Source organism: Desmodus rotundus, chromosome X (assembly GCF_022682495.2).
Source record: "Desmodus rotundus isolate HL8 chromosome X, HLdesRot8A.1, whole genome shotgun sequence".
Lineage (NCBI taxonomy): Eukaryota > Metazoa > Chordata > Mammalia > Chiroptera > Phyllostomidae > Desmodus > Desmodus rotundus.
Genome location: NC_071400.1, coordinates 70,014,549 through 70,033,090, shown reverse-complemented (window position 1 = coordinate 70,033,090; position 18,542 = coordinate 70,014,549). Strand labels below are relative to the sequence as shown.

Genomic DNA, 18,542 nt, shown 5'->3' with positions numbered 1-18,542 from the left:
AGTTTCTACCCAGGTAACTTTCTGTTGTCAGAATCTGTATAGTGCTCTGGGAACTACTTGAGAGCAGGACCAGATTCCCCTCAGCATATATCCTGGAGTTTAGCACAGGGGCTGGCACAGGGTAAGGGACTTAACAAATATTATTTATTGATTGAAGCAGTGAGGGAGGGACAGAAAGGGTGAAAAATGGACCCTGAATAACCATATTCAAGCTACTACTTTCTCTGAGAAACACAGCTAAACTGTTGAAAGACTCACAAAAACACTCTTATGGTTTAAAACGTGTTAATTAATTTTATCGTTTTAATTAAAATAATTTATTTAGCTATCTAGAATTTCCATGAAGGCTATAGAATGTGGCTTTGGACTGAGACTCTCTGGTTTAAACTCCATTTCTTCACTTACAAGCTCTGTAACTTTGGGACCAGCTTTGCATTTTCAATGCTTTAACTTCCTCTTTTGCAAAATGAGAATTGTGGCATGGAGCTCATAGAGTTGTTCCAAGAAAGGTGTGAACAATGTGTCCAGCACTTAGTTGAATATTTGACTCATCATTAGAGCCTGATAAATGTTAGCCAGCACTATAAATTATTGTTCTCCATCTTTTCTACAAATTGATTTGTTTAACCAGAAAAAAAAAAAAGCCTTCCGCAAGCAATACACATCTAATTTAAGAAGGTCATGTACATATAAACAGCCAGTAATTTGTTCCTTACCTTTCCCTTTGTCATTCCACCTCTGTGACTGTTCAGTTAGTAACCTCAATGATAAGCTCTGGGGCAGCCAACAGAGCTTGCCTTGCAGATTCTGTACATTGTAGTTTATTCTACCTTGGGTGATCTTGCTAGTCCTCTTTTTTCCTCTTTGCCTTATCTCTTTCTGTTATTTCACATGCTGTCAGTTTAGTCTCCCATCCTTCTCCTACTTTTTCTCACTCTCCCATTTGCAAGCTCCAAATTCACTCCTCACACCAGTTATATATATCAGCATGGGGGAGATAGAAAGTGAAATAAAGCAAAATAGAAAATCATCATAATTAACTTCTAGAGGTCTTTAGAAAAACCCAAAGCACCCCCTTAATCACCCTTTACTTTTACAAATGTTTTCAACAATGTTTTTACCTCCAAACCCAGCATTCTAAATCACTACAAATAAAATGCGTTTTTTAAAATTTCCACAATAACTCATTTTGCACAAGTTTTGTTCCCAACTAAATGTACATTATTTATCCTAATGATATTCCAACTAAAATTATTCTGCAAAAAATATTCTTTGATTCCAACTAAGATTTACATTATTAATACTGTTGTTTCTTTTGGGCAGATGCAGACTAACTGGCAAACCTGTGTATTTCAATAACATGCTTCTATGGGAGAAAACCTATTTGTAAATTAAAACTCCTTGTCTCTGCTGTCAACAAAGTCATTAAATTGTATGCTTCTTTTGTCACTCAGATGTCCCTTTATCCCCAGAGAAGGCTGAGCAAGGAGAGATGACCTCAAGCTCCACATACACTGTCAGGGCATTGACCTTTCAAGGGGCATGTGCTTTTCTACAAGTAAATATTCCTTTGCTTTTGTAAGATAGTTTGTTCAAAATGTGTAAAGAGTAAGTACAGCAGGACCCAGTAGGATGTAGGTTTTGTTGAATATCACGATGTTGACCCTAGACACAAAGTTCATCTGCTTTGCTCAAAAGAAAACATATTTCCAAGTTTTTGGAAAATGGGATGGCAATCAACATGAGGATTCCACCCAGGCTCATTGTGAATGCTGTTTAACTAGAGAGCTAGGTTGTTGGAAGGGCACCTGCCCTTTGGAAGTCCAAACTGAGTTATACTATTTCTTACCCAGTGACCTTTAAACTTATTTATAAAAACTTTTCATAGTCCAGGAGTAACCCCTTTATGACTCCAAATATATAGTTACTGCATAAGTGACATAGACACGATTTTAAATTGGTAGATTGGCAAGAAAGTCTTTAAAAGGAATGAAATCTTGGAGTATCATTTCTAATGGCAGTTACCTTAAGAAGAAGAATTTCTTTAGACAAGAAGCCAGACATGAAAGGTCCTAATTAAATAGAAGAAACTTGGTATGTTCATTCAAGTTATGTTGAAAATCACCAGGTGATGGGCAGAGCCACTACATATACTTCGGCATGTCGTTTACTGCACAAGAGAACTTGTTTGATGGAGTAAGTAGATGCTGAAATTCAGGCCACCATCTGCCCCCCAAAACAAAAACCTGCAAAGCTGCATCTTCCTGGAGAGGGCACCTTTGTCAAATTCACACAAAGATGCCTTATAGGCTAGCCAAGGCCTCGGGTGGTAGGCTTCATGACGGCACCAGCCACATGGCAACAGAAGCTGAAATATAAAAAGGTCAAACAAGAGGTTGATGATTAGGGCTTTAGTACACAAATCCCAACACAGCACATGAAAAGGAATATAGGCTAAAAGCCCTGGAAACAACCTGCCCAAACCAGGGTCAAAAAAAAAAAATTTTATGAACCTTGTACCACTGTGTTCACTTCCGTTTGTTTTTCCTTGGAACAGTATAAAACTTTTACAGAAGTTCTAGTCTGCCTTGACCCTGTTTAGAAGAACTATGGGAAAGGTTTTGTTTGATTTTTGAGTCACACTAACAGAGTCATGCACCCCCAGGGCCCTGAACCACGATAATGGAAGAAATTAGAACTGCCAACCCCCACCCCCTCCCAGGGGGCTTTATAGAGTTCAGACTATTTGGGAACCCTTTAGTTTGGTTTTCTTTATATTTAATGGAAGTTAGTAGAATTTCTTCATGTTTTTTATGGAGAGGATGCTATGGGTCCTCCAGCCATCCCCATAGTTAATTCTCTTTGGGGGGAACAAAGGAAATTGTCCAGAAAGAGAGTGATAGAATACTATTTCCTGCTTTTTCTGAGAATCTTCAAGAAATCCCATAATAGTGTAACTTTTATTAGAGCCTCTCAAAATGAGACTCAAAAATCGTTGCTCACTCTAGCAACGATTTTAGCAGAAAGCATATTTTTCGGGTGCTTTCTCCTCATAAAGTTTGAAAAACAACTGGCCTTTTAGCATTGTTGAAGCATCCAGCATGGCCTGAAATCAGCACACAGTTGCCAAGCAAGTGAACAGAACCAATTGTTGATCCCTTCCGCCCTTAAGAGTAAGGACTTCCCTTTTTTTTCTTCCCATTAGGATTTGATAGCTCTGTATTACCTTAGGATGGCACCTAAGACTGCGGATTTCAAAGATGAAGCTGGCCTGCCTTTCTTTCTTTTTTTTTTAAACATTTTTTATTGTTGTTCAAGTACAGTTTTCTGCCTCCCCCCCCGACCCCTCCCTCCCACTCCAGCCCTCCCCACCTCCCTCCCCTGTTTCCACCCTCCCTTGTTATTGTCTATGTGTCCTTTATAGTTGTTCCTGCAAACCCTTCACCCTTTCCCCCTACAATCCCCTCCCCTCTCCCCTCTGGTCACTGTCAGCCTATTCTCAATTACAATGTCTTTGGTTATATTTTGCTTGCTTATTCGTTTTGTTGATTAGGTTCCTGTTAAAGGTGAGATCATATGGTATTTGTCTTTCACCGCATGGCTTAATTTTGCAACAGTATGGATGGAACTGGAGAGCATTATGCTAAGTGCCTTTCTTATTAAAGCACATTCTATGGCCCATATAGATATTCCATGGAGTTGGTAGGACCTGCCTTTAATTCTCGGTACAAAGCTCTAAGGCCATAGGAAAACAATGCTTTGGGCTGTAGTGGACATACTGTGGCCTGAGGAAACCCAAAAGATCTCCAACACCACCACTTTCCATTTATTTTTTCTTTTCTTTTTTTTTAATTTTTAACATAAAAACATTTAAAAATGTTAATAAAATGCACATAACATAAAATCTGTCTTAATAAATTTTAATTGTACAGTTCAGTGGAATTAAATACATTCACATTTTTATGCAACCATCATCATCATTATCCATCTCCACAACTCTTTTTATCTTCTAAAACTGAAACTCTTGACCCATTAAACAACAACTTTCTATTCTTCTCTCCCTGCAGCCCCTGAAAAACATCATTCTATGAGTATGAGCAGGTACTTCATTTAAGTGGAATCATACAGTATTTGTCCTTTTGTGTCTGGCTTATTTCATTTGGCATAATGTCCTCAAGTTTCCTCATATCCATGAGACAGGATATGTCAGAATTTAGTTCTTTTTTAAGGCTGAATAATATTCCATTTTATATATATACCACATTTTGTTTATCCATTCATCTCTTGATGGGCATGTGGGTTGCTTCCAACTTTTGGCTATTTTCAATAATGCTGTGAATAATGCTGCTATAAACATGGGTATACAAATACCTCTTCCAGACCCTGATTTCAATTCTTTTGGATATATACCAAGATGTGAGATTGCTGGATTATATGGTAATTCTATTTTTAATTATTCGAGGAACTATATTGTTTTCCATAGTGGCTACACAACACCACTTTTTATTGATACCAATGAATCCTCTGGTTACCTTTTAGGAGTATCCACTCATGATGATGGAAATGGCCATTTGGTCATTTGCAAGTCTTTCCCTCTTCCCTCATTGTCTATTAAAAGCAGGGCACCTAAGCAGGAGAGATTATTTTTATTAGTCTCAGTGACAGTTTTGTTTCTTGAATTCAAAAAATAATGGTATATAGGTCAACCCATGTTCTATTTTCTTGGGGATATTTTGACCAAGGCAATTCACTGAAGTCCTGAGCCTTTATGTGGTTTTGCACTTACAATGGTTCCTTTCATCTCAGACACAAAAGTCTTTTCTCTCAAATAACTATGATGGTTATCATTTTATGATAGTGGAGAAAATAAGAAGCAGAATGTTTAAATAACTTGTCCAGGATGACTCAGGGATGCAGTGGATGAGCCAAGAAGAAAAGCCAAGAGTGTGTGGTCCCCTGTCTGAATACCCAACCTGCATTCATTATAAGAAGTGTGGTGGATCCAGAGAGGGCCATGTTTTCTAGAAGCTGCCCACTGAGGGACTGACAGGTTAGCCAGAGCCAGCTGAAGAGAACAAGCAGCATTTGACACTGAGTTTACTCCACCAAGGGCAGGAAATCCTGATCTTGGACATGGGAAAACAGTTGAAGGAAAGTTATTTTCTAGTGGGAGGAGTAAGGAAAAATTAACTCTCCTGAAACTATTTAAATCCTGCTTCCCCAGTTAAAACTCATTTCTGATGTTTCAGAGAATAAATACCAACCAATGAAAAGTTATGGGCACAACTTGACTGATAGAAACATTCCAGTCTAGTAAAAGAAAACATGGGTCATATGCATCAGCAAGGCAACCAAACATTTCTGGGGCTTAATGAGCACAGACCTGGGTTGTAATAAGAGTCTTCATTCTGTTGTTTGAGAGTATATACACAGCTCCTTAAAGGATTCTGTAAAATTCCTTTATTTTTAATCAGTACTAAAAAAATCCTCTTTATTTCCCAGGGAAAAATGTAGATAATTCATTATTGTATCAATTCTTTTGTCTGGAGTAGCATGACATAATGGTTAAGAGAAAGGTCTTCAGAATCAGAAGATCTGGGTTTCTTAGTTGGCAACTGTATATATAACCTTATACAAATTACCTTCCTCAGCCTTCTTCTCTGTCAGAGGGAAGTGATATAGCACTTGCTTACAGAATTGTTGTAATATTATAGGAGACAATATGTGTAAAATATTTTATACTGAGTAGATGTACACTAAACAATCAATACGTTGGCTATCATTATGTGAATTTTTATTCATTCAGCAATTTTTTTTATCTTTATTGTATTTTTTCTGTTACCATATAGTCTCCTTATGTGTCAAACACTAAGTTAGTAACTGGAAAATGTGGTCTCTGTCCTTCAGGAAATTACAGTTCACTGGACAAAATAGGCATTAAAAAATCATACAAATTTATATGGACTTACAAACAGTACAGACTGCTATAATGGGAAAATTATAAGTATTGTACTATGAGAATTTATTCTTTAGTTAGAGACCATACACTTGGATGCCTTAAGGGTAAGGAAACTAAATGGACAAAGTAGCCTGATACATAGGAAAGAATTAAGCCAATGATGACCTGGACTAGGCTCTCAAATACAAAATGTTTGAAAAAACTGAGCTGGCCTAACCAAGTACACATGTAACAGAAAAACATGAAAGCATTTTGAGTAGGGAAGTTAGGTTACATTTGCTTTTAGAAAGTTCCTTTTGTGGATGGCATGAAGGATTGAGACAAGGTGAGAAGAGGAAAGAAGGTCCAGTGGGGAGGAGGCTGCTGTGATCTGGGCCAGATCATTCAAGATCTGAGCAAAGGTGGAGGATATGGGTATGAGGAGAGGAGAGATGGATTCCAGTAACTCAACTCAAGAGGTATTTCAAAATACATTTTCAAAAGTAAAGACTATAAATTAAAAGAATGATCATTTGATGTCATTCTATCACTGTTCTTTTATTCAGCATATATTTCACTGAGTCCAGGCGCTGCTGCTTAATAATGGTGAGTGAGGTAGTCATGGAGCTTATGTCTAGCATTGGTTATTGTGAAACAAATTTAGTAAAAGTTAGGGATAAGATAAGAGACAGTTCCTAGCATAAATGACTGTCCCATGAGGCAGGATTATAGAAAAATTGTCTTTTTCATAAAGAAATAAGATCCCCCCTCAAAACCCACTCTAATTCTTCTGATCTATTATGGGGCTGAGATGAGGGGTGAGACCCTTTCTATACAACATCCTTACATTTGAGTTTTTTGCATTTTTTAGATTATGTAGCAAGAAAAAATATGCACCCAACTACTTTATTTTCTGTTACATGATGGTTACTGTACATAATTTACAGTGATGCAGAGGAGAAAACATACTCCTTTCTCACAGAAACACTGCATAAACAAAGCTGTTAATCTTCCAAACAAACATATCATTCTTTCTATTGTATGTTTCTGGAAAATGTTCAACCCATTGAGGTCATGTGGGCTTTGTAAAAATTTCAAACCAGTTACACCTTGTCCTATCAGCAGCCATGCAGAAGTTAGAGATTGAGGAAAACAGATGGGCTTATCCTGATTTTTTTTCCTGTTGTGTATTCCCCTCACATGCAAACAACAAGGAAATGTTTTAGATGATTTATTTTGATAAGGGTATTGGTGCTCACATGAGTCTCTTTCTGGCATATAAATCGCCCATAAAGAAGTTCTCCAATGGAAGAACTTTCAGATTTTAGGAAAGCTTTTTCTAATCATAAGAGAAGCCTGAACAAAGACAACTTTAGGGCACTGAGGATAATGACCTGGGACCCCTCATGCTAGGGTGATTCAGGGTGTGTGAGAAGGGATCAGAAGAAGATAATTCTGTCTTCTGGTACTAAAAATAGTAGAGACAGGCAATTGTGCCCTCTCCCTATGACTCACACCCAAGGCCAGGTGGGTGGTACTGTCCCTTCTTCCTTGGCACATACCTTCAAGGTACAGGACTTTTTGTTGTTTTAACATACTTCAAGGCTGCCTGAGGTTTGTTTTAACATTATTTTAAGTTAATAAAATGTTATGTTTGTAAGCTAGGGAAAGAAGAGAGGGAAAGAGTATATACTTTATCTCAGGGTTTCAATGCCCTGCCTTTGAGTAACCTTTATTGTTTAGGTCATATTTTATCATGTGTTACAAAGCACACCCTAAGAGACTACCCAAAGGGTGTCAAACTTACTCTCTGTGAAAATTTTGCACTGGTAGTTACCAGACTGACCTCTGAGTGGTAAATCTGGAGTAGTAAGTTGGTTGAATTAGAATATCCCATTCTACAAAAGCCTTTAGAAAAATGTATAGTCACGTGAATGGTATTGGCTTTGTCATAAGTCCAGAATTTGTCACAATACCGCAATGCATTAACTGCTTCCCAGCTTGGGGTAAACTAGGCTTCCCATATTTATTATCTATTTTTTATCGATGCCAAAAGAACACAGCAAAATGCATTCAGTGCAACACGTAGGAGAAGACATCCAGGATTATAAAAGCCTGAACAAATGCTATGTCACTAAATGTATCTAAACCTCTTCCTTTTCCTCCTTGTTTTAAAGAAGTTCTCCAACTTTGTGGTGATTGTGTTTAATTTATATTCACCAAACTCAAAGAGAAAAGCATCCATTTTCTCCAAATTACTGTTATACTTTTTCCCCTCTCAAAGCATTTTTACATCTTTTTGGCTTCACAAAATCCTTGGAACTCTAAGTAGGACAAGAATTAGTACTGACTCAGCCTGGCAGGAAGCTCAGTGTGTTATCCCAGGTGCTCCCTACAGCACTCGTGTAAAGTAGGAATTGGACTGTCCCTGAAGTAAGAAAGACCCAGACTAGCCCACAGGATCTCTATGCCAGGGCTTTCTCAACTCATGCTTAAAGGTCATTTTTTCTTCTTAGCAACTCTGTTCTCCTCATTGGCCCAGGCCATCCAGTGAGAGCCAGGATAATTTATATTGAGCCAGCCAAGATCTTTTTCCAAGAAAAAAATCACATGAAAGATAGCTTCAACAACTGGGGTGCTTTCTCTCTCTTGATTCCATCAGGACACTGAGAAGCTATTAGTGACCTGAGCTTTCCCCAAATGGGAATCAAAATAACTAATTCTTCAGGGAAGAAAGCCTGACTGGGGTCAACAGGCTCCTTATATTTTGAGTCCTTAGTGCTCTCTATTTCTTTGTTTTTAGTGCCAATTAGTCCATTGTGGTGTGTATCTCATGTACAGAAAACACTCATAAATCTAACTGGAAACCAGAATGTGACATGGCCATTTGAATATGGGAAAAATCTATTTGATTTATAAGGTATTATGACCCAGTGAGCCGTATTGTACTTTCTCCTCTGCTGCCTGGCTTAACTGTGTTGGCAATCAAGTCAGCCTCTCTGCCTGACAATCACAAGATTCATGGCCTGTCTCTAGAAGCAACATGAACCAGGGAGGGAAGGGTGGAGAGCAGGACGAAGAGTTGCTCTTTAATTATTTGAATATTAAATTATTCCACATGAAAACAGCTAGATTCAGCAGTCTGTGGCTTGGGCCACATTTTTCTGTTAATGTGATCAGGAGTCCTGCTTTGGAAGAACTCTGAGAGAGCCCAGACTTTAGTAAATGTCCTGGGAAGGCTTATGAATCAAAAGCAGGCTACCATTTCCAAAAAGGACACCATCACAAACGCCTCACAATTCAGCTACTTCAAGGGAATTTGGTCTAGAGAGCACATCAAGTAAATTATTATTTTTCTGATAATACTTTCATGTACATTATTTGGTGCTCTGAACTGGCATTTTGGTAGAGGCTAATTGCTAATGATTTCCTTTGCTGGATGCTTGGGAGTAGAAATCAACTTTGCTTACATTTGTATAGCCAGTATGGGTTAACACAAAGTGGGATAAACATCACCTCCTCCCACATGTGCAAAGTGGCCAATTACCGAAGTGGCTCACCCAGGATCACTGCCTTCAAAGGAAGGATGGCAGAGTGATCTGCGTTTCTGCCCTCTCTACAGAGAGCCCAACCCCAGGGCATGCTGGGAACTCTTAGTTATGGAGAAGACTAAAGCCAAGAAGGGCTGGTGTAGGAGGGCGGCACCATCTAGGGCCAGCAAATGTGCCTTTTTCTACAAGTCTGGCCAAACGTGGGGCAGGGAGGTGATGAAATTCCCAAGCAGCAGTGTTAGTGAATCTATTTGAACAGACACCGACAAACCTGAAGAATTGGACTAGGCTCTTGGGGAAGGGGATTAGTAGAAACTATTCTAAACTGTAAGCTTAATGAGGACAGAGACCCCATCTATTTTATTTACATACTCCCTTGTGCTGGGGGCAGAGCCAGGCATACATTAGGAGCTCAGTAACAATGTGTAGAATGAACAAGATGATTGGGATTCCTCAGCTCACAAAACTAGAGCACTAATGGGTATAATAATAGTTGTCTCCATCTCGAAGGGTAGTTGTTAACAGATATGATTACATTAGTTTCACTAATTCATGTCCAGTGCTTAACATAGTGCCTGGCACATAATGATTCCCCTTGGAATGTCTACTAATAAAACAAGAGGCTATATAGACTACTTCAAACTATTGGTGAGGAGACTCTTCATCAAGCCAAGCCTCCATTGATTCCAGGACTTAGTGGGGCCCAGTCCACAGAGGGGTGAAGGATAAAACTGGCAGGGTCCAACAGATACATTCAGGCCTGAGCAAAGTCCCAACTTAGGCCTTCTTCGTCACACCTCTGTACCCAAGTAACTGAGTTGAAGCTTTCAAGTCAGTCGGGTTTAAATCCCTTTTCTGCCACTGATGTTCTTTGTGACCCCAGGCAAATTACAACATTTTCTGAGCTTTAGATCCCTCTTCTGTAAAATAAGGATGATAATAGTACTTACTGAACAGTTGTTGTAAGGACTAAATGAGAAAATGTTAAATTTTCAACACAGGGCCTGGCCCACAGGAAGCATTCAGTAATGGTAGCTATAGCTAACACTTTTATTAATCAGTCACAGTATAATCTAGTATCTTATTCCTTTCATTGTTCTCATGTTTAGGTCCCTGAGACAGTGCTTTACACAGAATGAATATTTAATAATTGTACATGCCTAACTCTTCCTCTTTTCTTTACTCCTTCTTCTGGGCTGGAAGTCAGCTGAAGAGTTAAGCTCCACTTCAAGCTGCAGGTCCAGCTGGCTCAAAGGACCTCCAAATATGTCTCACCCTCTTCCTGGGACCACTGGCTAGTCAAAATGTGTCCTCCTCATGGTGGTATCTGAATTATAAGAGTGCAAACCCAATCATACAGGCACATTTCAAGGCCCTGCTTGAGTCATATTTGCAAACATCCCATTGATAAAGTATGTCAGATAGCCAAGTCTAAAATCAAAGTGTGAGGAAATACACTCTGTGGAAAGAACTGCAAAGACACATGGCAAAATTCAAAGCTATAGGGAAGGGTGAAGTATCAAGGCCAATAATCAGAACACCTTCTCTAATGATGCCCCAATATATTAAATCTTACTTCTAGATTTAAATCCCAATCCATTACCTCTTGGATATGTCTCCACATCAACATTTACCATATCAACATCTAGATATCTATTTCTTGGGCTCCCCACTAGACCAGGAACTTTTCAAAGGGAAAAATGATATCTTATTACTTTCTCTATCCCCAACACCTACCACAAGGCCTGGCACACAGTAAGTCTCTCATGAAAGAATGTTTGTTTTCACTGATGAATGCGTGCTTGCTTTCATGAATAAATGGATGTTCATTCTCATGAATGAATGGATGTTCATTGTGCTTATTTCATCATCCCTTATCAGTCTGGGCAATGAAACCTTAGGGTGACTGGGGCTTAAGAAGTTAGTGATAAGTCCACTCAGCATCATTAGGGACCTATGCCTGAGACAACACACTCTTCCATAAATGACTCATAGACCTTTTCATTGGCTGCCCTCATCTTTCCTCCAAAGCTCCACTTCACCTTTTCACCTGTGTTCATGACCACTCTAGGGGCAAGTCACACTTTTGTTTCACTACTAAAGGAAGGAAGTATTTTTCTCTCAAATAATCAGAGCTTTCAGCCAGCCAGGGTGGTTTAACCACAATTCTTTATGTATTCAGGAGTCACCTTTATATATACACCCTCATACCTTAGTTTATCAAGAAGCTAGAAGCAAGTTTTGGGGGGACATGCCCAGAGAAGATTTGAGTAATAACTAATAAATATCTGAAAGCCACATACCTTTTAGCTCTGCCCCTGTTCAGAATGAGTTCCCAATAACTCCTAACCCTACATACAATCCAAAGAGATATTTACGCCACCTTCATTTCTTGATCCTTAATCCAAGTATCCCAGGAGGCAATGAGGCCATCATACAACTAGAACTGAAGTCTTGCATTGACAGCCTAGATTTCTGGAGGTGAATAGCAGATTAGACTCCTTGTATGATTATATTTGATATGTGCTGCAAATAGATCAACTAAGGAAGTTGAGTTGTTGGCTTCTTTATTAAAAAAATATTGGAGTACTCAGGTTACTTTTATTCTTCATTGGCTTTCATAATAGTAAACAGTTCTATGTTCTGTCACAGATTATTTGCTTTTCTAAATATACTTTTTGCAGTAAATTAAGAAGCACTTACTCAATAGGACACTTTCAGAATTTCCAATGGGAGTATTTTTGCCCAAAGGGAAACTAGTATTATCAAAATTATCTTTGTGAATTGTGCTTGAGGTCAAATTAAAAACAGCCCTTGAAGCTCAATTACAAAATCATAGAAATTGCATAGTCCTTGAAGGAAAAGTAGCTCTTTTACTTCCTGGAAAAACAGTGAAACTTAAACTTCTGAAGATTGAACTAGAGTAAGAACTATGAAAGTAATATTTCCTCTCTTACTCAGGGCTGGATTCAACTAAAAATGGACAAATTTTACAACAAAATTGTCTCTAGTACCTTCTCTTTGTCTAGCTAAGTGCTGTAGGGAAAGAAAAGAATTAGAAAACAAACATGATGACTGCCCTTTATAATCCGTAAGTCACACATGGGAAGCTACCAGAAAGAATATCAGTATGTTCTAGTTCAGAGCTTCATAAACTTTAATGTGCATATAAATTATACCTAATTCAGGAGTTCTGGAGTAAGGTCTGAGATTCTGCATTTCTAACAAGCTCTTAGATGATACTAATGCAGCTAGTCTGTGGCCCACACTTTGAGTAGCAAAGTTCTAGTTGCAGAACATACTGGAGTCTTGGGAAGAAATGTAAAGGTGAGAGAGATAATGAAGGGGTAAGTGGTGAAATATTCTTAACACAGGAAGTATCTAGATCTGGAACAATGTGCATCTAACACAGCTAAAGTACCACCAAGGATGCTCACTTATAAAGTGAGGAGCCCAGATGAATCCTAGAGCAAGTCATAAATATCATGCCCCTTAACTCAGGTTTGTTCATGCAAATCTTTGTTAAATTGGTGAAATGTAAAATCACTTCTGCCTTTACCTAAGAAGATAAGGTCCTATTGTGCTTTAGATATCATAGATATCTAAGATCCATATCCATACATATTTATCTATTCAATAAATAGATCTTTGCTGATCTGTTTCCATTGAATATTTTGTGACACAAACATTCAAGTACAACCTCCATAGGCCTTACTGCCCACTTAAGATTACTTACAATCAAATGAATTTCTGAACGTGAATGATACTCAGTGGGGATTATCTGCCAGGAAAGGATTATAGACTTAATAACATGCATTTAAAATCTCATAATGAGCTTCTAAGAAAGATATGTGACTTTGGAAATTATAAAAGAAAACCTGGCTGATCTGAGGAGCAGAGCGAACAGCCAATGGTATTCCAGCATATATGAAGATCAGAGACCAAAGATAGAGGACATTGAAAGATCTGACGGTAAGAAGAGTGCTTAAAGACAATAAGGTCCCTGGGACCTGCACCGGGACCAGGGCAGCTGAAGCCCCAGCCCGGGTGCAGGGTCTGCTGCAGGATTCTTGGGAGAGAGCCAGGCTGGGCTGTGTGAGCAGCCAGATGCTTGTTTGGACCATGGGGGCTTGAATAGGAAGAATTTCTCAAAAAGAAAAAGAAAATAGAGGCACTCAGCCACTAGTTGGAGAACTCTCCTCAGCAGCAGCCGCGGCCTCTGGCGCCACTCCCCCCTCAGCCACTGGACTGTGAACGTGGGATAAGAAGCCCCAGCTCTCAGCTGAAGCCCAGTTGTGTGCACTCAGATTAGCGGACTAGGCGACCACAACTGAAACCCCGTCTGGGCACCCACACCTGAAACCTCGGGTGGGTGTGCACCAGGGGCAGAGGCTAGCTGCCCCATGCACAGGCCCAAAGCAGAGGACCAGCCGGCCACGCAACCAGGCCCAAAGTGGCAGATCGGCTGATCAACAGCCTCGCTGCCTGCCAGCGACCACACCTAAAAGCACAGGTTCTGAACAACTCCCACCTAGCCCCTGCACACAGAACCCTGCAGGGCCTACTGGCTCTCCAGGAGGAAGGCAGAACGCCCAGCAGAGGGGAGCTGCAGGGCTAGGGGAGACTGCATTCCCAGGAAAGACTCGACACAGTAGGGGGCTGAACTACCCCATAGCAGCACCGAGAGCCCCTAGCATCTAAGACAGCAAAGAGCAAGAAGGTGGAGTGTGAGTTGCCCCTAATTGGTGCAACTCAAGGACAGCACAACTGGTGAACTAAAGGCCTAGTGGGGAGCAGAAGGACCCTGAGGAACTGGACTGCAGGCTGAACAACAGCGAAGAGTGTGGCTCATGAAGGGAGAAAAGTGAAACCAATCCTTCCAACCACCACCTCCCGTTTCAAACACTGGAAAACCAGCAGAAATAACCTGACTGGTTTAAACCAGCAGAACACTTTTTTCTTTTTCTCCTCCTTTCCCCCTGAATTCCTTCTTCCTTTCGGTCCTTCTTTCTTTTTTTCTTCCTTCTTCCTTCCATCCTTTACCTTTTTTATTCCATCTTCCTGCCTTCTTTTAATTATTCTTTTGTTTAAATTTTTGTTAAAATTCCTTCTTATCTTGCCTCCAATCTTAATTTATTCCTTCTTCCTTCCTTCCTTTCCTTTTCTATTCCCTTTTCCCCTCCTTCCCTTCTCCTTTTTTCCCCCTTTCTCTTTTTCCCACAGGTGACACAATAAAACCTGGATGCTGAAAAGACCAGAGTTAGACCGCGTTAGACCCAAAAATGTCAACACAAGACCAGTGAGCCCAGGAGATTAAGGAGACAGCACCACTGAATCCAATTGGCATTCTACCATAGAAGTTCATACCATAAACCCAGGGAGTCAGAATAGATCAATTTAAGAAGCAGAGGCTAACAAGAAGAGTCCCACAAACAATGGGAAGACAAAGAAACAATCCCGAAGTGAAAGGAAAGGAGGAAGCCTCAGAAAAATGCTAACTGAAAAAGAGGCAAGTCAACTATCAGATACTGATTTCAAAGTAATTGTTAACAGGAAGCTCACTGAGCTCACAGACAACTACCAGAAACTACAGGGAAACGACAATGAACTCACTGCAAACTATATCAACATGAAAAAGGAAATAGAAACTATCAACAAGGGCCAAGAGGAAATGAAAAATACAATTTCTGAATTGAAGAACACAGTAGAAGGAATGAAAAGCAAGCTTTATGAAGCAGAGGATCGGATCAGCAAGCTGGAGGACAAAGTAGAAAAAAACACCCAGAAAGAGCAAGAAAACGAAAAGAGGCTCAGAAAGAATGAAGAGGGATTAAGGGAAATGGAGGACAACATAAAACGTAACAATATCCATATAATAGGAATACCAGAAGGAGAAGAGGAAGAGTAAGGGATAGAAAACTGGTTTGAAAAAGTAATGATGGAAAATTTCCCTAATCTGAGGAGAGAAAAAGTCACCCAAATCCAGGAAACACAGAGAATCCCAAGCAAGAGGAACCCAAAGACGCCCACTGCAAGACACATCATAGTTAAAATGGCAAAATTCCAAGACAAAGAGAGGATCTTAAAGGCAGCAAGGGAGAAACAGGAAGTAACATACAAGGGAGCCCCAATAAGGTTAGCAACTGACTTCTAAATGGAAACGCTCCAAGCTGGAAGAGAATGGCAAAAAATATTCCAAGTAATGAGAACCAGAGGCCTGCAACCAAGACTACTTTACCCAGCAAGGCTCTCAATCAAGATAGAAGGCAAAATAAAGAGTTTCCCAGACAAAAGAAGTCTAAAAGAATACAGCTCCACCAAACAACTTCTGCAAGAGATGCTAAAGGGACTGCTTTAAGGAAAGGAAGGAATAGAGAGAGAGAGAAAGGAACACAGGTACGAAAAACGACAATGAATAACTACCTGTCAATAATAACCTTAAATGTAAGTGGATTAAATGCTCCAATCAAAAGACATAGAATAGCTGAATGGATAAGAAAACATGACCCACACATATGCTGCCTACAAGAGACCCATCTCAGGACAAAAGACCTTCACAGACTGAAAGTGAAGGGCTGGAAACAAATTTTCCAAGCAAACAGACAGGAAAACAAAAGCCACGGTAGCAATACACATATCTGACAAAATAGACTTCAAAAGAAGGGCCATAAAGAGAGACCCAGAAGGTCACTTCATAAAACTCAAAGGAAGAATCCACCAAGAAGACATCAACATTGTAAATATATATGCACCCAACATAGGAGCACCCAAATACATAAAGAAAATCTTAGAGGACTTCAAGAAAGATTTTCACAGCAACACAATTATAGTAGGGGACTTTAACACCCCACTGTCAAAAATGGACAAGCCTCCCAACAAAATATCAAGAAGGATATTGTGTCACTTAACAATACCCTAGATGAAATGGACTTAAATGATATATATACACCTTTTCATCCCAAAGAAGCAAAATGCACATTCTTTTCAAGTGTACATGGAACTTTTTCAAAGATAGACCACATAATAGGACACAAAGCAAGCCTCAACAAATTCAAGAAAATTGAAATCATGTCAAGCATTTTCTCTGACCGCAAGGGACTGAAACTAGAAACCAACCCCAAAGGAAAAAACCCAAAACACTCAAAATCATGGAGACTGAATAGCATGCTATTAAATAATGAATGGGTCAAGAACGAGATTAGGGAAGAAATCAAAAACTTCCTGGAAACAAATGAAAACGAACTCACAACAACCCAAAACCTATGTGACACAGCAAAGGCAGTCCTGAGAGGGAAGTTCATAACAATACAGGCCTACCTTAAAATGATAGAAACAGTTCAAACAAATAACCTAACCCTATGCCTACAAGAACTGGAGGAACAACAACAAATATAGCCCAGAGCATGCAGAAAGAAGGAAATAACCAAGATCAGAGCAGAGTTAAATGACATAGAGACTAAAAGCACAATTCTAAGGATCAATGAATCCAGGAGCTGGTTCTTTGAAAATATAAACAAAATCGACAAGCCTTTAAGTAGGCTCATCAAGAAAAAAAGAGGGAGTATCCAAATAAAAACAATTAGAAATGAAAGAGAAGAGATTACAACTGATACCACAGAAATACAAAGGATTGTAAGAAATTACTACGAAAGAACTGTATGCCAAGAAATTTGAAAACCTAGGTGAAATGGACACATTTCTAGAAAAATATAATCTTCCAAAACTGAATGAAGAAGAAGCAGAAAACCTGAACAGACCAATAACAGCAGACGAAATTGAAGCAGTCATCAAAAAACTCCCAACACACAAAAGCCCTGGACCACATGGTTTCACAGGAGAATTCTACAAAGCATTTAAGGAATAGCTAACCCCTATCCTTCACAGACTATTCGAAAAAATCGAAACTGATGGAATACTCCCAAACTCTTTTTATGAAGCCAGCATCATCCTCATCCCAAAACCAGATAAAGACACAACAAAGAAAGAAAACTCCAGGCCAATATCGCTGATGAACCTAGATGCTAAAATTCTCAACAAAATATTGGCAAACCGCATCCAGCAATACATTAAAAAGATCATACACCATGACCAAGTGGGATTCATCCCAGGGATGCAAGGATGGTACAATATTCGCAAATCAATAAACATAATACACCACATAAACAACAGCAAAGACAAAAATCACATGATCATATCAATAGATGCAGAAAAAGCATTTGATAAGATACAGCACCCATTTATGATAAAAACACTCAGCAAAGTGGGAATAAAGGGAGCATTCCTCAACATCATAATGCCATATGTGAGAGACCTACAGCCAACATCATACTCACTGGACAAAAACTTAGAGCTTTCCCACTAAGATCAGGAACAAGACAAGGATGCCCTCTCTCACTACTCCTATTCAACATAGTATTGGAAGTCCTAGCCACAGCAATCAGACAAGAAAAAGCAATAAAAAAGAATCCAAATTGGAAAGGAGCAAATGAGACTGTCACTGTTTGCAGATGACATGATAGTGTACATGGAAAATACTATAGACTCCACCAAAAAACTACTTGACCTAATAAAAAATTTGGCAAAACAGCTGGATACAAAGTCAATACTCAAGAGAACCAAGATGGCGGTGCCCGTAGACACACTGCGCCTCCTCGCACAACCAGAATTGACAGAAAATCGAATGGCCAGGAGGTCCGACACCAGGGAAATAAAAAATAAACAATCATCCACACTGGTAGGAGGGGTGGAGACAGCAGCCGGGGCGGAGATGACTCGTGTTCCCGTGCCGGGCCGAGACTGGCGGATTGTGGGATGAACGGGGCAGGATGTCCGACCACTAGCAGAACCTGCGGCCCTACATTCGCGCACAGATAGGCCGAGAGGGCCGGACTCAGAGTGGCAGAGAACGGGGGCAGGCAGTGTGGCAGGTAGCAGACCCCGCGGCCCCACATTCGCGCAAAGATAAACTAGGACGAACAGTGGGGAGCTAAGCAGACCACGTAGCCCAGGGCTCTAGCACGGGGAAGTAAAGCCTCAGACCTCTGAGGAAAAAC

General features: G+C 39.8%; 1 protein-coding gene across 1 annotated transcript in view; it reads right to left on the bottom strand.

Moving 5' to 3' along the window:
* Nucleotides 1–4,566: 4,566 nt before the first annotated feature.
* Nucleotides 4,567–18,542, bottom strand: part of EFHC2 (EF-hand domain containing 2) — a 328,021-nt gene continuing 314,045 nt past the window's right edge. Inside the window, exon 16 of the mRNA XM_053917521.1 lies at nt 4,567–4,626. Coding sequence (XP_053773496.1) covers nt 4,612–4,626 — 15 coding nt within the window. The 3' untranslated portion in view covers nt 4,567–4,611. The remainder of the gene's footprint in view (nt 4,627–18,542) is intronic.